The sequence below is a fragment of the Platalea leucorodia genome, assembly GCF_965183815.1.
Source record: "Platalea leucorodia genome assembly, contig: HAP1_HAP1_SCAFFOLD_235, whole genome shotgun sequence".
Taxonomy (NCBI): domain Eukaryota; kingdom Metazoa; phylum Chordata; class Aves; order Pelecaniformes; family Threskiornithidae; genus Platalea; species Platalea leucorodia.
Window position 1 is genome coordinate 78,511 of NW_028121330.1, and position 15,837 is coordinate 94,347.

At 60.8% G+C, this 15,837-nt stretch overlaps 1 protein-coding gene and 1 long non-coding RNA gene across 2 annotated transcripts; both read right to left on the reverse strand.

Annotated features, from left to right (window-relative positions):
* Window positions 1-222: 222 nt before the first annotated feature.
* On the reverse strand, window positions 223-1,169 carry LOC309603899. Its single transcript, XR_014230808.1, has 3 exons — window positions 995-1,169; window positions 580-615; window positions 223-291 (listed from the first exon to the last, which is right to left on the reverse strand). It is a non-coding gene; the product is annotated as an uncharacterized lncRNA (long non-coding RNA).
* A 220-nt stretch (window positions 1,170-1,389) lies between these two features.
* On the reverse strand, window positions 1,390-7,185 carry LOC309603900 (scavenger receptor cysteine-rich domain-containing protein SCART1-like; the record flags this gene model as incomplete). Its single annotated transcript, XM_082338782.1, has 7 exons — window positions 1,390-1,456; window positions 1,919-2,252; window positions 2,609-2,923; window positions 3,010-3,330; window positions 4,259-4,564; window positions 6,423-6,737; window positions 7,182-7,185. The coding sequence occupies 7 exons, from the start codon at window positions 7,183-7,185 to the stop codon at window positions 1,390-1,392; spliced, it is 1,662 nt and encodes a 553-aa protein (XP_082194908.1).
* Window positions 7,186-15,837: the final 8,652 nt, after the last annotated feature.

A 15,837-nucleotide genomic window follows, 5' to 3' on the forward strand; every position in this document is an offset into this window, starting at 1 on the left:
TGCTGCTGGTGGCCCATGGTCAGGCAGTCAAGGAGGCGGTGCATGGGAATGAAGGCAGCACACACCCTTATCCCCCCAGCTCTGCCTGTGCCACTCACTCACACCTCACAGCACCCCTGGCCTTGCCAGGAGGCATCTTTCCCCGCCACCCACCTCTGCGCCCAGCCCTGGCGCTTCGCACTTGCCCGGCCAGGAGGGCCAGGACAAGGCAGAGAAGGGCCCCCAGGATGATGCAGATGATGACGGGCAATGAGACTCTCCCGCTGGCAGTCTGACGGCCCCGGGTGGGATCTGCATGGCAGGAGCACAAAAAGGGCAGCACGAAGCCTGGGAGACGTAGGGGCTGGGACACCCCGGTCCTGAACCCCATTACACCAGGGGTAGACGACCCCAGGAGTGAGTCATGAGGAAGATCCCACCCTGATGGGGAAATCACAGACCTCCCCAACCCCCGCACCCCACTGCTATCCCAGTGCCTCCTCCTGGGAGTTTCACAACCTGGCAAGGAGCCCCTTCCCTCCCGCCATGGGTCACAGCTGGCCCTGAGAAGACCCAGCACCAGCGGGGAGGACAGGTTACCTGGTCGGGGGGTTGGTGCTGCTGTCCTGGGTGCAGCTGCAGAAGAGGAGAAGGAGAGCTGGGCTGAGAGGGTGGGTGTGCAGGTACCAGGGAGCCTCCTCTCTCACACGCCGTGTGTGCGTGCGTGTGTGCATGTATCCCTGACACATCCCACCCAAATTGCCCCTCCTGCACAACTGGTCAGGGTAGCCAGGACAGGGCCCAGGGCCCTGCTCTGGCTATTGGGCAGGATGGCGCAGGCAGCCCAGGAGATGCCCCTGGGGGCTGCAGGGCCCTGCAGGCAGAAGCCAGAGGACATCCAGCCCCACAGAGGCTGCTGCCCACTAGGCACCAGGCTCCCATGCTGCACAAGGACGGCCTTGCTCGCAGGAGCTCTGCCAAGAGCTCCAGCAAGGGTCCCAGCCCTGCCGCTCACCTGAGCAGCGCACGGCAGCATCCTCCTTGTGCCGGCAGGCACCGCTGTCCCCAGGCCGAGCCCAGCAGTCCTGCAGAGATGGCTCCGTCCCCCGGCACTCCACCTGCTCCAGCCAGATGGGGCCCGTCCCCTCCCCAAACGCAGCCTCGCCCAGGGCAGACACCGCGGGGCCACAGCCCAGCTGCCTGCAGGCCACCTCGGCATCCTGCATGTCCCAGGAATCGTCGCACACCGTCCCCCAGGAGCCGCGGTGCCAGACCTCCACTCTGCCCGAGCACCCACTCTCGCCTCCCACGGCACGAATCTTCTCCCTGTCTGGAGAAGGCAGAGACCTCCCAGGGCACCGGGACAGCAGGCAGAGCCCTGCCAGGCCAGAGGGGCATGCAGAGGAGCAGCTACCTGTGCAGCTCGTGGAGTTTGGGCACACGGTCCCCAGGGCCGCGGGTGTTTCTGGCCGTCTCCCTGCAGAAGGAAATGCTGCGGTGAAGGGGCTGCTGAAGGGGGTCGTGCAGCAGAGCGTGGGGCTGAGCTCTGCTCATGCCTCCCCGTGCCGCCTCGCTCACGGCAGCAGCTGAACCCCAGTCATTCAGGGGACACGCACGGCAATGTGGGGGACCCTGACTGCTCAGCCCCAGAGGGACCCTGGTTCACAGAGCAGCAGGAGGGTGTCCATGGAGGGGACGCTCCTTGGAGCCCTGGCTGGGCTCTCCTGAGACCTTGCCTGCAGACACCTCTGCCTGCCCCGGGCGCTGCTGGGAGCCCAGCTGGCAACTGCTGGGGAATGTGTGGGGCTCTGAGAGCTGAAGTCCCATTTGTGCCACCACAAGCAGCAGGGTCTGGCCCGTAAAGTCAAAGCCCCTGTGGGCCCTGTCTCTGCGCTTGACTGTGCCCAGCAGGGAGCAGGAGCTGGGGGGATGCTGGTGCCCAGAGAGCTCCGAATTACCATTGCAGGTGATATGGGTCTCGTCTCGCAGGTCATCACACGACTGTGGGTCCCAGGGAGCAGAAGGACACTGCCAGAAGGAGCTGTTTCTCTCCCCACACTCCACGCGATCCAGCCAGGTGGGGCCAGACACCCTACCATAGGGCAGGCGTATTTCCAGGGTCCCTTCATCCCCACAGCCCAGCTCCTTGCATGCCAGCGACACCGTTCTGGGAGTCATTGAGTTGGAGCAAACGCTCCCCCATGTGCCATTGTAGAACACCTGCAGGCGCCCGGAGCAGTTGGTGCTGTTGTGCAGCCTCAGGGCCATGAAATCTGGGAGGAAAGAGCCCAGAGGGGAGCAGGCTGGTCTGGGGCTATGGGAGCAGAGAAGCCTCTTCACCCCCCAGGCCCTCAGCCAGGCAGAGGCACGGCCAGCAAGTCACCCTTTTGCCAGGGGCAGAGAGAAGTCCCTGATGGACAGACACCCATGCCCTCCGCGCTAACCCTTGGGGACAGCTCAGCTTACAAGGGGCCCCCAGTGGGACCGAGGGGGTTTGTGCATGGGTGTCCCCAGGACAGGCTCAGGCAGGGGCTCAGAGGCAGCCAGGGACAGCCTCGGCCGTTGCCGGCTCTCCCCTTGTCCCGGTCTCCCCTGGCACTGGGCTCCCACCACAGCTCCCAGCACAGACCTGAGCAGACGACTCCTGCGTCCTCTTTGTGCCCGCAGTCGTGCTGCCCCCAGGACCCTGCCGGGCAGTCCCAGAGAGCAGCTTCAGCCCCGGAGCAGTTCACGCTGTCCAGCCATATCTGACCAGAGCCTTCCCCGAACTGAGCGGAGCCAACTGCCTTCACCACCCCTCCGCAGCCCAGCTGCTGGCAAACGACGGCGGCATCAGACAGGTCCCATTGGTCATCGCAGACAGTCCCCCAGCTGCCCTGGTGGTAGATCTCCACTCTGCCAGCACAGCGCCCGGGCCCGTTCACCAGCCGGACCTGCCGGCTCCCTGCAGCAGGAAGAAACCCCAGCTGCCATCAGGGGCCGGCTGCCCACCCAGCCCCGAGCCTGGGGGGCCTGTGCAGTGCCACTCACCCCAGCAAACGACCCCCACGTCCTCTGCAATCCCTGCTGCCAGCGCGCTCATGGGCAGGGAGGTGTTGCAGAGGGTCAGGTTGGCCTCGTGCCCTGCACACCGGACCCCTCGCAGCCCCACGGGACCCGTCCCTCTCTGAGGCTTCGGGGGGTTGTAGGCTCTGTCTGCCTCTCCACACCGCAGCTGCCGGCACACCACGCTGGCCTCCTGCATGTCCCACTGCTCATCCAGGACTCGGCCCCACGTCCCGCGCTGCAAGATCTCCACTCGCCCGTCGCACCGGCTCCCTCCACCCACCAGCCGCAGGGCTGTGGAGCTGCCTGGGCCTGGGGAGAGCAGCCATGCCCCAGCCCTCAGCAGCACCAGCCAGCCCACAAACCTGCAGCACCTCTCCAGGCTCTCCAACCCTCACAACACCCTGCAGCTCACCCGCCCGCCCCCAGCCCTCTGCGGTCAGCATCAGGAGCAGCTTTCTACAGGCTTGGTTCCCCAGTCCCTGAGCCTTCCTGAGCAAGACCCTCTCTTTGCTCTTGGTGGGGCAGAGCCACCCAACACGTCCCTGCTGAGGCAGATGGGGCAGCTCCCGCAGGAGGGAGCAGCAGCCGGCGGTGGCCTGGGGACAGGCAGCCCCAGGACAAGCCTTGCCCCACCTCAGCGCTGCCACTGGCACTGCTGAGCCATGGGGCAGAGCACACACGCCTCTGTCCCTCTGCATCCCTGGGGATCTGGGCCTGGGAGCCTGTGTCCCTGGCAGGGAGCAGAGCAAGGGGGGCCTTTCCGATCAAACAGGACAAGTTTGGGTGTTGTGCTGACGAGAAGCAAGGGCACAGCCCAGCCCAACTCTGCAGCTCACACCCCAGGCCTGCTGCCGGGGGCACCTAGGTAGCCCCCACAGGTGTGGGATTGGGGTCCTTGGGCCTCTCTGTGGGGCTGGGACAGGGCTGTCTGCAGCCAGAGGGATGGAGATGAGCCCCGCAGCCCTGTTGTGGGTCTGTCCTGCAGCAGGAGAGCAGAGGAGCCCAGCCCTGGCAGAGGCCCCATGGCGTGTGCCACTGCCCTGGGGGAGATGCCTGACCTCATTCATTCCTCAGCTCTCACACATCAGAGCAGTCAGTGAGAGCAGGCAAAGTCCTCCAGGTTGCTCCTGGTGAACCAGGGTTTCTCAAGCGAGAAATGGGGTCTGCTTTGGGTGGCCATGTCACACCCAAGGGGCAAATGGAGTTAACACAGCGTTTTCCCAGCACTCACCTGAGCAAATGACAGCAGCATCGTTCTCATGGGAGCACGGTGAGGCCCCCAGGGCGGTCACTGGGCACTGTCCCAGGTGGGCTTCAGTCCCACCACAGTGGAATGAGTCTCTCCAGACAGGTCCCGTGCCTCTCCCAAAATGCCCTCCTCTGGGAATGGACTCAGCAAACCCGCAGTTGAGTTGACGACAGAGAACGTGGGCGTCCGAGAGATCCCAGCGGGAGGCACAGAGGGTGCCCCAGGTCCCCAGCACCTGCACCTCCACCCTCCCCTCACACGCCGTGCTGCCGTTCACCAGCCTGAACCCTGTGTCATCGGGAATAGAGAAGGATGAGAGAGGGCGGACTTGTGCTTTTGCTCCCTTGCAAGGTGAAGGAGCAGCCAAATGAAGGAAAGCCTGCATTTCTCCTCCTTCTGCATGATTTTAAGGCTGGAGGCAACCACATCACCCCTCCAGCCCTCACACCCAGCACAGCATGGCACTGTCCCGGCCCTGCTCCCCTTGGCCCCAGCACACCCCCAGATATGGAACACCCCACCCTCAGTCCTTACGGGTACAGGTGACACCAGCGGCGTTCGTGTGGGTGCAGGGCTGGTCTCTGCGGGATCCCCTGGGGCAGAACATGAGGAAGGATTCATTCCCCACACACTGCAGCTCTCTGTCCCACATGGCACCAACACCTTCTCCAAAGTGAGATGCCCTGGGCACAGACAGGGCTGCGCCACACTGCAACTCCCCACAGACCACGTCGGCAGCTTTGGGACCAAAGTCTGAGTCACAGACAGTTTTCCACTGGTTCCCATCACGGATCTCCACGCGTCCTGAGCAGGGGCTCTCCCCTCCGACCAGCCGGACAAATCCTGGAGCAATCAAAGTCCCCAGAGAGTTCCCAGAGCCCTCTGGCAGTTACATGCCCACGTCCCACCTGGGCTGCAAGGTGGCCACAGGCACAGAGCCCCACGACCCTCCCAGCAGCTCCCAGGGCTGCTGATGGCACAAACACGCCAGGGACACCCTGCCGCTCCTCAGACATCAGCACAGCACTTGTGGGCTTGCTTCTCTCCCAAACCCCCAGCCGTAGGCACTGCTCGGACAAACTGCTGCCATTTTGGAGACCCTGGGCTTCCTGGCAGCACTGCGAGCACTTGGGGCCCAGGGAGACTGGCCAAGGCACTGTTGGCAGCTGCAGCCTGATCTGCCCACTGAGCTCAGGGCCTGGCTGAGGAACCCTTGGAATTCCCAGTAACACACCCTTCTCTCAGGGCGGTCTCAGGCTGTTGGGGCACTGCTGTTAGATGGGCCATTTCACAGGGTACAGCTATGGCACAGCTCTATGTACAGTCAGTGTCTGTGCCAGCCCCCCACTCTGGCACCTGCCCAGGGAGGGGGTCCTCAGCCAGGGCCAGAGTGCACTGCCAGGCACGCACATCCCCATCAACGGCCAGGCAGAGGGCAGGAGAGCGGGCAGAGGGGCAGCCCTGGGTTGACACGAGCTCCCGGTGCAAGGACAGGCACCGAGGACAGTGCAAGTGCTGGCAAAGCCCCTGGGGCACAGGGCAGCCGGGGCTGGGGCAGGCAGGAGAGGCTGGGCAGTGGGTCACCACTGACAGCACGGGGCCATGTCCACGTGGGCTGGCTCTCATGGGGTGACCCTGGGAGAGGAATGGGGTGCCATGTGCCCCCCTGCTCCTCTGCTCAAGGCCAGCACTTTCCCCCTCTGAGCAGCCCCTTTGCTTAGGCCAAGGGACTCATGCCTGCCAGGAGGCACAACCCAAAAGTCCCTGGCCACTCTGTGCCCTTCCCCGGAGCTGTGGGTGGCCACATGAGCAGCTCTCGGTGCCTCTGGCATGGGGGGACCTGGCCCCTGGCAATGCCAGACAGGTCCTGGCTGAATGGGAGGAGAAAGATAGGCACCAACAGACACCAAGGGGCAGGGAGGGGGTTTCATCTGAGGCCCAGGCACCAACGGAGGGTGGGCTGAGCCCCCTCAGGGACCAGGAAGGGTGTGCGCACCCAGGGTGGGTTCTCACAGGGCTTTCCTCAGGGACTGGCAAAAGCAGCAACAGGGCCCTGATCTGGTGTCTGCTCGTTTCTTCCTGAGGGCACAGCCAGTTCCCTCCCCGCATCCTGGTCTCAAAGGTGGGGAAAGGGCTGACCCCTTACCTGAACACGTCACTCCAGCATCCTCACTGTGATAACAGTTGTGTTTACCCCATCCATTGTGTGTGCAGTCAGACAGGGCTGATTCGGTGCCACGACAGCCAACTTCAGACATCCAAATGGGGCCAGATCCTTGCCCAAAGTGTGCGTACTTAGGAGCTTCAACAGCAGACCCACAGCCCAGCTGCTTACAAACCACTGCAGCATCGTCCATGCCCCAGGAGTCACTACACACAGTCCCCCACTGGCCCTGGTGTTTCACCTCCACTCTCCCAGCACAGCGCCCGCCGCCAGCTTCCAGCCTCACCTCCGCAGCCCCTTCAAACACCAAAACACGGGACCGGTCAGGAGAGGGCCGAGCCCCAGACTGCAGGTCTGGGGGTCGACTCACAGCACCAGGCTGGGAGCCCTCTCCTCCCTGAGCTGTCCCTGGGGAAGTGTGGGGGTCCCTCCTCTCCCCACGGGCTGTGCAGGCTGGGGGGGCCAACCCCAGCCCTGCTGGGACATTCACTGCCCCAGAGCCCTTGGCACCTCCTCTCACTCCAACAGCCCCCTGCCCATGCCCACCCACACACCGTGCCCCCAGGCCCTGCACAGGGCACTGTCTCCTCCCCAGCCAAGCACACCCTGGAAAGCCCCATGCCCCAGGGCCCACAGCTTCCCCTGCCCACCACCTGCCCTGCCACCACCCAAACCCACACCACCCCCAGGGCTTCCCATGTCCTCAGGGAGCACCGAGATGATCCCAAGGGTCCCCCCAACCCATATCGTCTCCTTGCCCCAGGCATCAGCCCAACTCCTGTGCCTGGCCAAGACACCCAGGAAGGAAACTTCTCTGCCACCTGTGGGTGCAGACAGCCTGGGCCCCTTCTCTCTGTGGGCACAAACTGCCTTCCTGGGGTCTGGGTTCCCCTGCACCCTGGGGCAGGGAGCAGCACACAAACCCTCCGGGGCACCCTGGAGATTGGCTGTGCCCTGGGGATTGCTGAGTGCTGCCATCACCACCTGGGCCACTGCCAGCCTCAGGGGCACAGACCTGGGGGACAAGGGGTCCCAAAAGGGTCACCCAGGATGGGGGTGTCCATAAATGCAGCCAGGCACGGGCTGCCTTAAACACAGAGAGGCACAGGGAAAGCCACAAGGTCCATGGACCTGAGCACCTTCTGACCCTTGTCTCAGTGGAGCCTGGAAAGAAACCCCATTCCCAAAGGGATCCCGATGACCCCGCTGGTACCCGCTGGCCCTGGGCTGTGAAACAAGGGAACCGGCACTTACCCCTGCACAGCTGCACCCAGAGGAGCAGCCACAGCAGCCGCGGGGACAGGAGTGCCTCCATCCCCATCCCGAGCCTCCTGCCCTGCTGGCACAGCCCTCCTGCGCCCCACTCCCTGCCACGGCTCCTGGGGACTCACGGGGACAACGATGATGGGAGGGTAATATATCTCTGCAGATGCCGACCCAGCTGCAGGAGGAGCCAATCAAAGCAGCAGCAGCACCTTTTGAGACGTTATCGGGAGCTATCTCCCCTCCGACACAGCCCAGCCCTCCAATGAACTTCTCCAGCGCCATTCATGACCATATATGAAGGACATTTATGTCCCGCTGAGGGTGTCATGGTCGTTACGTAAGGGAATCGTCATGGGAGAAGCTGACTGTGGAGGGGAAATGAGTCCGTCACCCCTTGCACCCTGCTGTGGGGACTGGGAGCACTGAGCATCTTCTACGGTGGGCTCATCCAAGAACCCAAGGTGTGAGTGTCCAGCTTCCCCCGACACGTGGGAACCACGGAGCTGGGAGTGCACCGGGGTCTGTGTCAGGATGGGAAGGAAACAGCCCCTGCCCCTGCTACAGACCCCACTGTGCTGGGAGCAGCAGCTGGGCAAGGGCCTTGGGCAGGGGAAGAGCTCCATCCCAGGAGGGCTGGCTCGCCCGTCCCTCCCTGCACAGCCCCACCCTGGGTCCCTCGCAGGAGCCCGAGCTGGGCCATGGCCTGGCCCTGGCAGCAGACCTGCAGCCCAGAGGCTCCGTCAGGCCCCTGACTCTCAGCCTGTCCCCGAGGGGCCGTTCTTCCCCACAGGCGCATCGGGAGCTGGAGCCTGCAGGTGCACAAACCACAGCCCCCGTGGCCTCGCAGCGCTCCCCGCGCAGCGCCCAGGCAGGAAGTCTGTGGTTTCCTCCTGGCACCGTGCCCAGGCACATCCCTGCGGTGCCCCCGAGCCACCCCCACCCCGACTGCTCCAGCCAGGGCTGCAGGGGCTGCTCCTTCGGCCTCGCAGACACGGGGCCGGGCAGCTCCCGGCCCCCGGCATGCCCTGCTGATGCACACGGCCGCTCTGCACCGAGCCCCACGGCCACGCGGTGCCATCGGTGATGGGACCTCAGACTCTCCTCCTGCCACAGCTGTGTGCTTCTGAGTTATAGTGACGGTGACCTCACACCCTCCTACAGCCACCACTGGGTGCTCAGCAGTTATAGTGACGGTGACCTCACACCCTCCTACAGCCACCACTGGGTGCTCAGCAGTTATAGTGACGGTGACCTCACACCCTCCTACAGCCACCACTGGGTGCTCAGCAGTTAGAGTGACGGTGACCTCACACCCTCCTACAGCCACCACTGGGTGCTCAGCAGTTAGAGTGACGGTGACCCCACACCCTCCTGCTGCCAGCGCTGTCTGCTCAAGAGTTACACTGTCACACGGGGGTGGGTGCTGTGCACGGGCTTTTGCTGATGATTGGTCTTCCAAAAAGCCATGTTTGGGTGGGCACTAAACATTATTTTGATGACATCAGAAGCACCCACACAAGCCCTATGCCTGCTCTTGGCCTATAAGCTGATCCAGTACTCGTGAAATCACAAGCTCGTACACAAGCCATGTGCATGCTCCTGGCCTATCCTTCACTCAGCCACAGGTGAGGTCATAACATCTAAACCTGCCATGTGCCTGCTTCTGGCCTATCAGGTGTTCCGACACCAATGACCCAACACCTACACAAACACCTACACAAGCCATTGTTCTGCTCCTAACCTCTCAGCTACTCAGGCACCAGTGACACCACAGCAGCCTACACCAGCCGTGGCCCTGCTCCTGGCCTATCAGCTACCAGGGCAGCAGTGACTTCACAGGCACTTACACAACCCATGGGCCTCTTCCTGGCCCATCAGCTCATTGGTCACAAATGACCTTGCAAACACCTACACAAGACAGGTGCTTACTCCTGGCCTACCAGCTTCTCAGGCACCTGTGACCTCAAAATGTCCAGCACAAGACATGTTTCTCCTGGCCTACCAGCTTCTCAGGCACCACTGACATCACAAAGACATTCACATGCCATGTGCCAGCTCCTGGCCTATCATCTCCTCAGGCACCAGTGACCTCACAAGCACTTACACAATCCATAGGCCTGCTCCTGGCCTACTAGCTCCTCAGGCAGGAGTGACCTCAGAAGCACAGACACAAGCCATGGGCCTGCTCCCGGCCTAGCAGCTACTCAGGCAGCAGAGCCCTCACAACAAGCTGCACATGCCATGAGTCAGCCCCTGGCCTATTGTCCGAGAGTGACCTCACAAGTACGTTTCTGCCTATTTGCCATGTACTTGCCTTTGGGCTACTCAGGCTCCAGTGACGTCACAAGCACATACCAACCTATTTGCTGTGTACTGTTGTGGTGGAGTGACCTCAGCCGACAGCTAAACCCCCAACCAGTCACTCGCTCACTCCCTCCAAGCAGGATGGGGGAGACAACTGGAAGGGCAAAAGCAAGGAAAAAAAAAGCATGGGCCAAGATAAACACAGTTTAATAAGTGGAGAGGAAAAAAAGGAAATGAAACAAGCGATGGAGAAGCAATCACTCACACCAGCAGACCGATGCCCAGCCAGTCTCCAAGCAATGGCTACTTTGGAGAAACTCCCCTCCAACACTTAGTGCTTAACAAGACGCTATATGCCATGGAATATCTCTTTGGTCCATTTGGGTCAGCTCTGCTGACTTTGTCTCCTCCCAGCCTCTTGCCCATCCCCAGCCTCATCGCTGTGGGGGCAGAGTGAGAAACAGAGAAGGCGCTGACATTATGGCAGCACTCATCAGCAATAGCTACGACATCAGTGTGTTCTCAACGTTACTTTAGACAGCAGTGCAAAGCACAGCACTGTCCCGACTTCTCCCCTCACTCAGGACTGGCCCCTTCTTTGCACGGGCAGGATTTGTTACGGAGGCCCCTTGGAGGACTCCTAGGAGGGGGCCGTAGCCCCTGGGCACGTTCCAGCTTGTCCACACCCCACCACCTTTTGGGCACCCCTCTGCCCTCCTGAAGCCCCCCTCACCCCAGACCTGTCAGGGCTTGTTCTGCAGCCTGGGAAAGTGGGGGACCCCGACCTGGCCTCTTCCTTTTGTTTCTCTTCACATTTAAACTTTAAGTGCTCACTCCAGTAGCGCTTATTAAAAAAAGGTTTTATCCGTTTTTTACCTATGTTTTTAAGGCTATATATATTTACTTTCTATAGCTTTATCAATGTTTATGTCTACATAAAAATCTATACTTAAATACATATAGAGAAGTATATATTTAAAAATACTGTACCTATTTAGAAATAAAGAAAAGATGTATTTATACGTATTTCTACACTTACTTATAAATATATATTATATAAATGTATATATCTTTATATCTGAGCACTTCCTGGACCAAAGGAGGTGGGCAGCCAATCACAGGGCTGCCTGAGAAAATGTGGCTATGAAGGCGTCATGAAATGGCTGTCAGCCAATCACAATGCAGGATGAAAAGACGTGGGGAATGAGGCTGTCAGAAGTGGCGGCCTCCCTGTAGGAAATGACAGGGGGCTTCCTTTGGGACGTGCCCCTGGGGACACTGGGACGGGTGGCCGGTCCTGCCAGCCAATCACAGGGGCTGCCTGAGAACACACGGGTGTGACGGTGTCGAGACATGGCCATTAGCCAATCACAGAGCAGTATGACCTTTAACAAAAGGGCAGCTCACTGCCATGAGGTGGTGGCACCCTGTCCCAAAATGGCGGCCAACCCCAAATTGCGGACCCTGTGGATGCAGGGGAAGGGCCTTCCGGGTCTGACGTATCTCTGGGCCAAGCGGCAGGGGTGGCCGGTCCTGCCAGCCAATCCCAGCGGAGCACATGGCCGGTAGAGGAGAGCGACTTCCGGGGCACAGGGCCCCTGCGGGTGCTGGGAGGGGGCAGGGCTTCCAGCGGGAGCGGGTGGGTGGGGCCCCTGTCCCGTCGTGTCTCCCGCAGCAGCGGTGCCCGTGCTCTGGCGTGTTCCAGGGCAGGGATCCCAACAGGCACCGGGAAGGCCCGTGGGGAGGTGAAAATGCTTCTTGGGAGCCGTGGGCAGAGAAGGGCTCACGGTGGGGTCAGAGCTCCCGGCTTTGTGCCGGACGTAAGACCTTTCCCCGCCTCCCAGGGCTCCAAGGCCGCACCACCTTCCTCAGCAAAATAATTACAAAAACACCTCCAACAACAAAAAATCCCCCCTTAAACTCCAAAACACCCTAGGAAAAGAGGATGAGGAGAGAGAGGCAAGGGTTAAAGGAATAAAACCCTCAGAGTTCCTGCATCTGGTCAATGTGACGGATACACTTGACTCCGAGCCGCACTTTGGTTCAGGCTGACGCAGGACCAACAGCCCTCACGTCCTTGGGGTGAACGCGTGAGCTGGAAAGCCGCTGGCTGACGTACAAGGGAGTGAAGGTGTCTTGAACAAGATTCCAAAAGGTGGTTTCGAAAGCCAAAAATGAAGTTGCCAGAGCTAAAATGAAGATATCGTGTCTATACTATTGACTGGCAGGCAGCTACTTCACCCTCTAAATACTACCATCAGGATGGGCCCAATGTGAGCTCTCCCTGCATGGCAGCCGGACAGCAGGCCAGGTGACTCTCCCCTCGAGCAGGGACGCCTCTCAGGGTTTGAGATCCCTTTCCTGAGACTGAGAGATCCTTCCTTAGCCAGTATGGAGAGATTCATAGAATCATGGAATTGTTAAGGTTGGAAAAGACCATTAAGATCATCGAGTCCAACTGTTAACCTATCCCTGCCAAGTCCACCACTAAACCATGTCCTCGAGCACCACGTCTACCCGTCTTTTAAATCCCTCCAGGGATGGAGACTCAACCACTTCCCTGGGCATCCAGTTCCAATGCCTGACTTCCCTTTCAGTGAAGAAGTTTTTCTTAATATCCAACCTAAACCTCCCCTGGCACAGCTTGAGGCCATTTCCTCTTGTCCTATTGCTTGTTACTGGGGAGAAGAGACCAACCCCCCCTGGCTGCAGCCTCCTTTCAGGCAGATGTAGAGGCAATAAGGTCTCCCCTCAGCCTCCTTTTCTCCGGGCTAAACAACCCCAGCTCCCTCAGCTGCTCCTCCCCAGCCTTGTGCTCCAGACCCTTCCCCAGCCTCGCTGCCCTGCTCTGGCCACGCTCCAGCCCCTCCATGGCCTTCTTGGAGTGGGAGGCCCAAAACTGAACACAGGATTTGAGGTGCAGCCTCTCCAGTGCCGAGTACAGGGGCACTATCACCTCCCTGGTGCTGCTGGCCATACGATTCCTGATACAAGCGAGGATGCCATTGGCCCTCTTGGCCACCTGGGCACACTGCTGGCTCATGTTCAGCTGGCTGTCAACCAACACCCCCCAGGTCCTTTTCTGCCAGGCAGCTCTGCAGCCACTCCTCCCCAAGCCTGTAGCATTGCATGGGGTTGTTTTGACCGAAGTGCAGGACCTGGCACTGAGCCTTGTTGAGCTTCACACAGTTGGCCCCAGCCCATCGATCTAGCCTGGCCAGGTCCCTCTGTAGGGCCTTCCTGCCCTCCAGCAGATCGACACTTCCACCCAACTTGGTGTCAACTGCAAACTTACTGAGGGTGCACTCTATCTACTCGTCCACATTGTTGATAGAGATATTAAAGAGAACTGGCCCCAACACTGAGCCCTGGGGAACACCACTTGTCACTGGCTGCCAACTGGATTTGACTCCATTCACCACCACTCTCTGGGCCCAGCCATCCAGCCAGTTTTTACCCAGCAAAGAGTACACTTGTCCAAGCCATGAGCGGCCAGTTTCTCCAGGAGAATGCTGTGGGAAACCATGTCAAAGGCTTTACAAAAGTCCAGGTAGACAACATCCACAGCCTTCCCCTCATCCACTAAGCGGGTCACCTTGTCATAGAAGGAGATCAGGTCAGTCAAGCAGGACCTGCCTTTCATAAACCCATGCTCATGGGGCCTGATCCCCTGGTAGGCCCATATGTGCCGCGTGATGGCACTCAGGATGATCTGCTCCATGACCATCTCTGGCACCGAGGTCGGGTTGACAGGCCTGTAGTTCCCCGGATCCTCCTTCCGACCCTTCTTGTAGATGGGTGTCACATTTGCTAACCTCCAGTCAGCTGGGACCTCCCCGGTTAGCCAGGATGCTGATAGATGGTGGAGAGTGGCTTGGTGAGCACCTCTGCCAGCTCCCTCAGTACCCTTGGGTGGATCCCCTCTGGCCCCACAGACTTGTGCGTGTCTGAGTGGTGTGGCAGGTCACTGACCCTTTCCCCTTGGATTATGGGGGCTTCATTCTGCTCCCCGTCCCTGTCCTCCAGCTCAGGAGGCTGGGTACCCTGCACAGCTCCCTGGCGCACCCCAGGGCTCCCAATACAGCCCCAATGCTCTCAGTGCAGGTCCCTGACTTCCCCCAGTTCTCCCAGTGCCTCCCCAGTGCTCCCAGTGTTGCTCCCTGGTTTCCCGCAGCGCTCCCACTGCCACTTCTGTGGTCCCAGAGCAGCTCCCTGCCTTCCCCCAGTGCCACCAGTGCTGCCCCAGTGCTCGCATTGTCTCTGCCTGACTCCCCCATTTCTCCAAGTGCCACCTCACTGCTCCCAATGTAGCTCCATGGCTCCCAGTGCAACTCCCTGGCACCCCAAGTGCTCCCAGTGACACTCCAGTGCTCCCAGTGCTGCTCCCTAATTCCCCCCAGTGGTTCCACTTCCACCCCAGAGCTCACAGTGAGGCTCCCTGGTTCACCCCAGGGCTCCCATTGTAAGCCCAGTGCTCCCAGTGCCTCTACCTAGCTCCCCGCAGTGTTCCCAGAGCTGCTCCAGTGCTCCCAGTGCAGCTCCCTGCCTCTCCCCAGTGCTCCCAGTGCCACTCCAGTGTTCTCAGTGTGGCTCCCTGGCTCTATCCATTTCTCACAGTCGCCTCCCAGTGCTCCCAGTACAGCTCCCTGGCTCTCTCCATTTATTACAGTTGCACCCCAGTGCCCCCAGTACGGCTCACTGGCTCTCTGCATTTATTACAGTTGCACCCCAGTGCTCCCAGTACGGCTCACTGGCTCTCCCCAGTGTTAACAGTGCCACCCCAGCACTCCCAGTTCTGCTGCCTGCATCCCCCCAGTGCTCCCAGTGCAGACCCCGTGCTCCCAGTGCCACCCCAGTGCTCCCAGTGTGGCTCCATGGCTCCCAGCGCAGCTCCCTGGCTCCCCCCAGGTCTCTCAGTGCCGTCTCATTGCTCCCAGTGCCCTTCCCTGGCTCCCTTTAGTGCTCCCAGTGCAGCCCCAGTGCTCCCAGGGCAGATCCCTGGCTGCCCCTAGTATTCACGGTGGCAGCCCAGTGCTCCCAGTGCCTCTCCCTAGCTCCCCCCAGTCCTTCCATTATTACTCCCTGCCTCCCTCTTGTCCTTCCAGTACAGCCGCAGTACTCCCAGTGCCAACGTAGTCCTCCCAGTGCGGCTCCCTGTCTCTACCCAGTGCTCCCAGTACAGCTCCCTGGCTCTTCCCAGTGCTCCCAGTGTGGCACCAGAACTCCCAGTGCAGCTCATGGATCCCCTCCAGTGCTTCCAGTGCCACCCCAGTGCTCCCAGTGCAGCTACCTGGCCCCCACCACTGCACCCAGTAATACTCCCTGGTCCCAACCAGTTATTCTAGCAAAGCCCCAGTGCTCCCAGTGTCACCCCTATGTTCCCAGTGCAGCTCTGTGAGTCCCCCTAGTTCTCCCAGTGCAGCCCCAGTGCTCCCAGTGTGGCTCCCTGGCTCTCCCCAGTGCTCCCAGTGCAGCTCCATGGCTCCCCCCACTGCTTCCAGTGCTGCCCCACTGCTCCCCATGCAGCTCCCTGGCCCTCCCATGTGCACCCAGTACCAGTCCCTGGTCCCCTACAGTCAGCCCAGTAAAGCCCCAGCGCTCCCAGTGCTGCCCCTGTGCTCCCAGTGCAGCTCCCTGGCTCCCCGTGTGATCCCAGTTCAGCCCCAGTGCTGCTAGTGTGGCTCCTTGGCTCCCCCCAGGGCTCCCAGTGTCGCCCCAGTGGTCCCAGTGCAGGTTCCTTGCTCCTCACAGTGCTCCCAGTGCTGCCCCCGTGCTCCCAGTGCCACCCCAGTCCTCCCAGTGACACCCCAGTACTGCCAGTACGGCT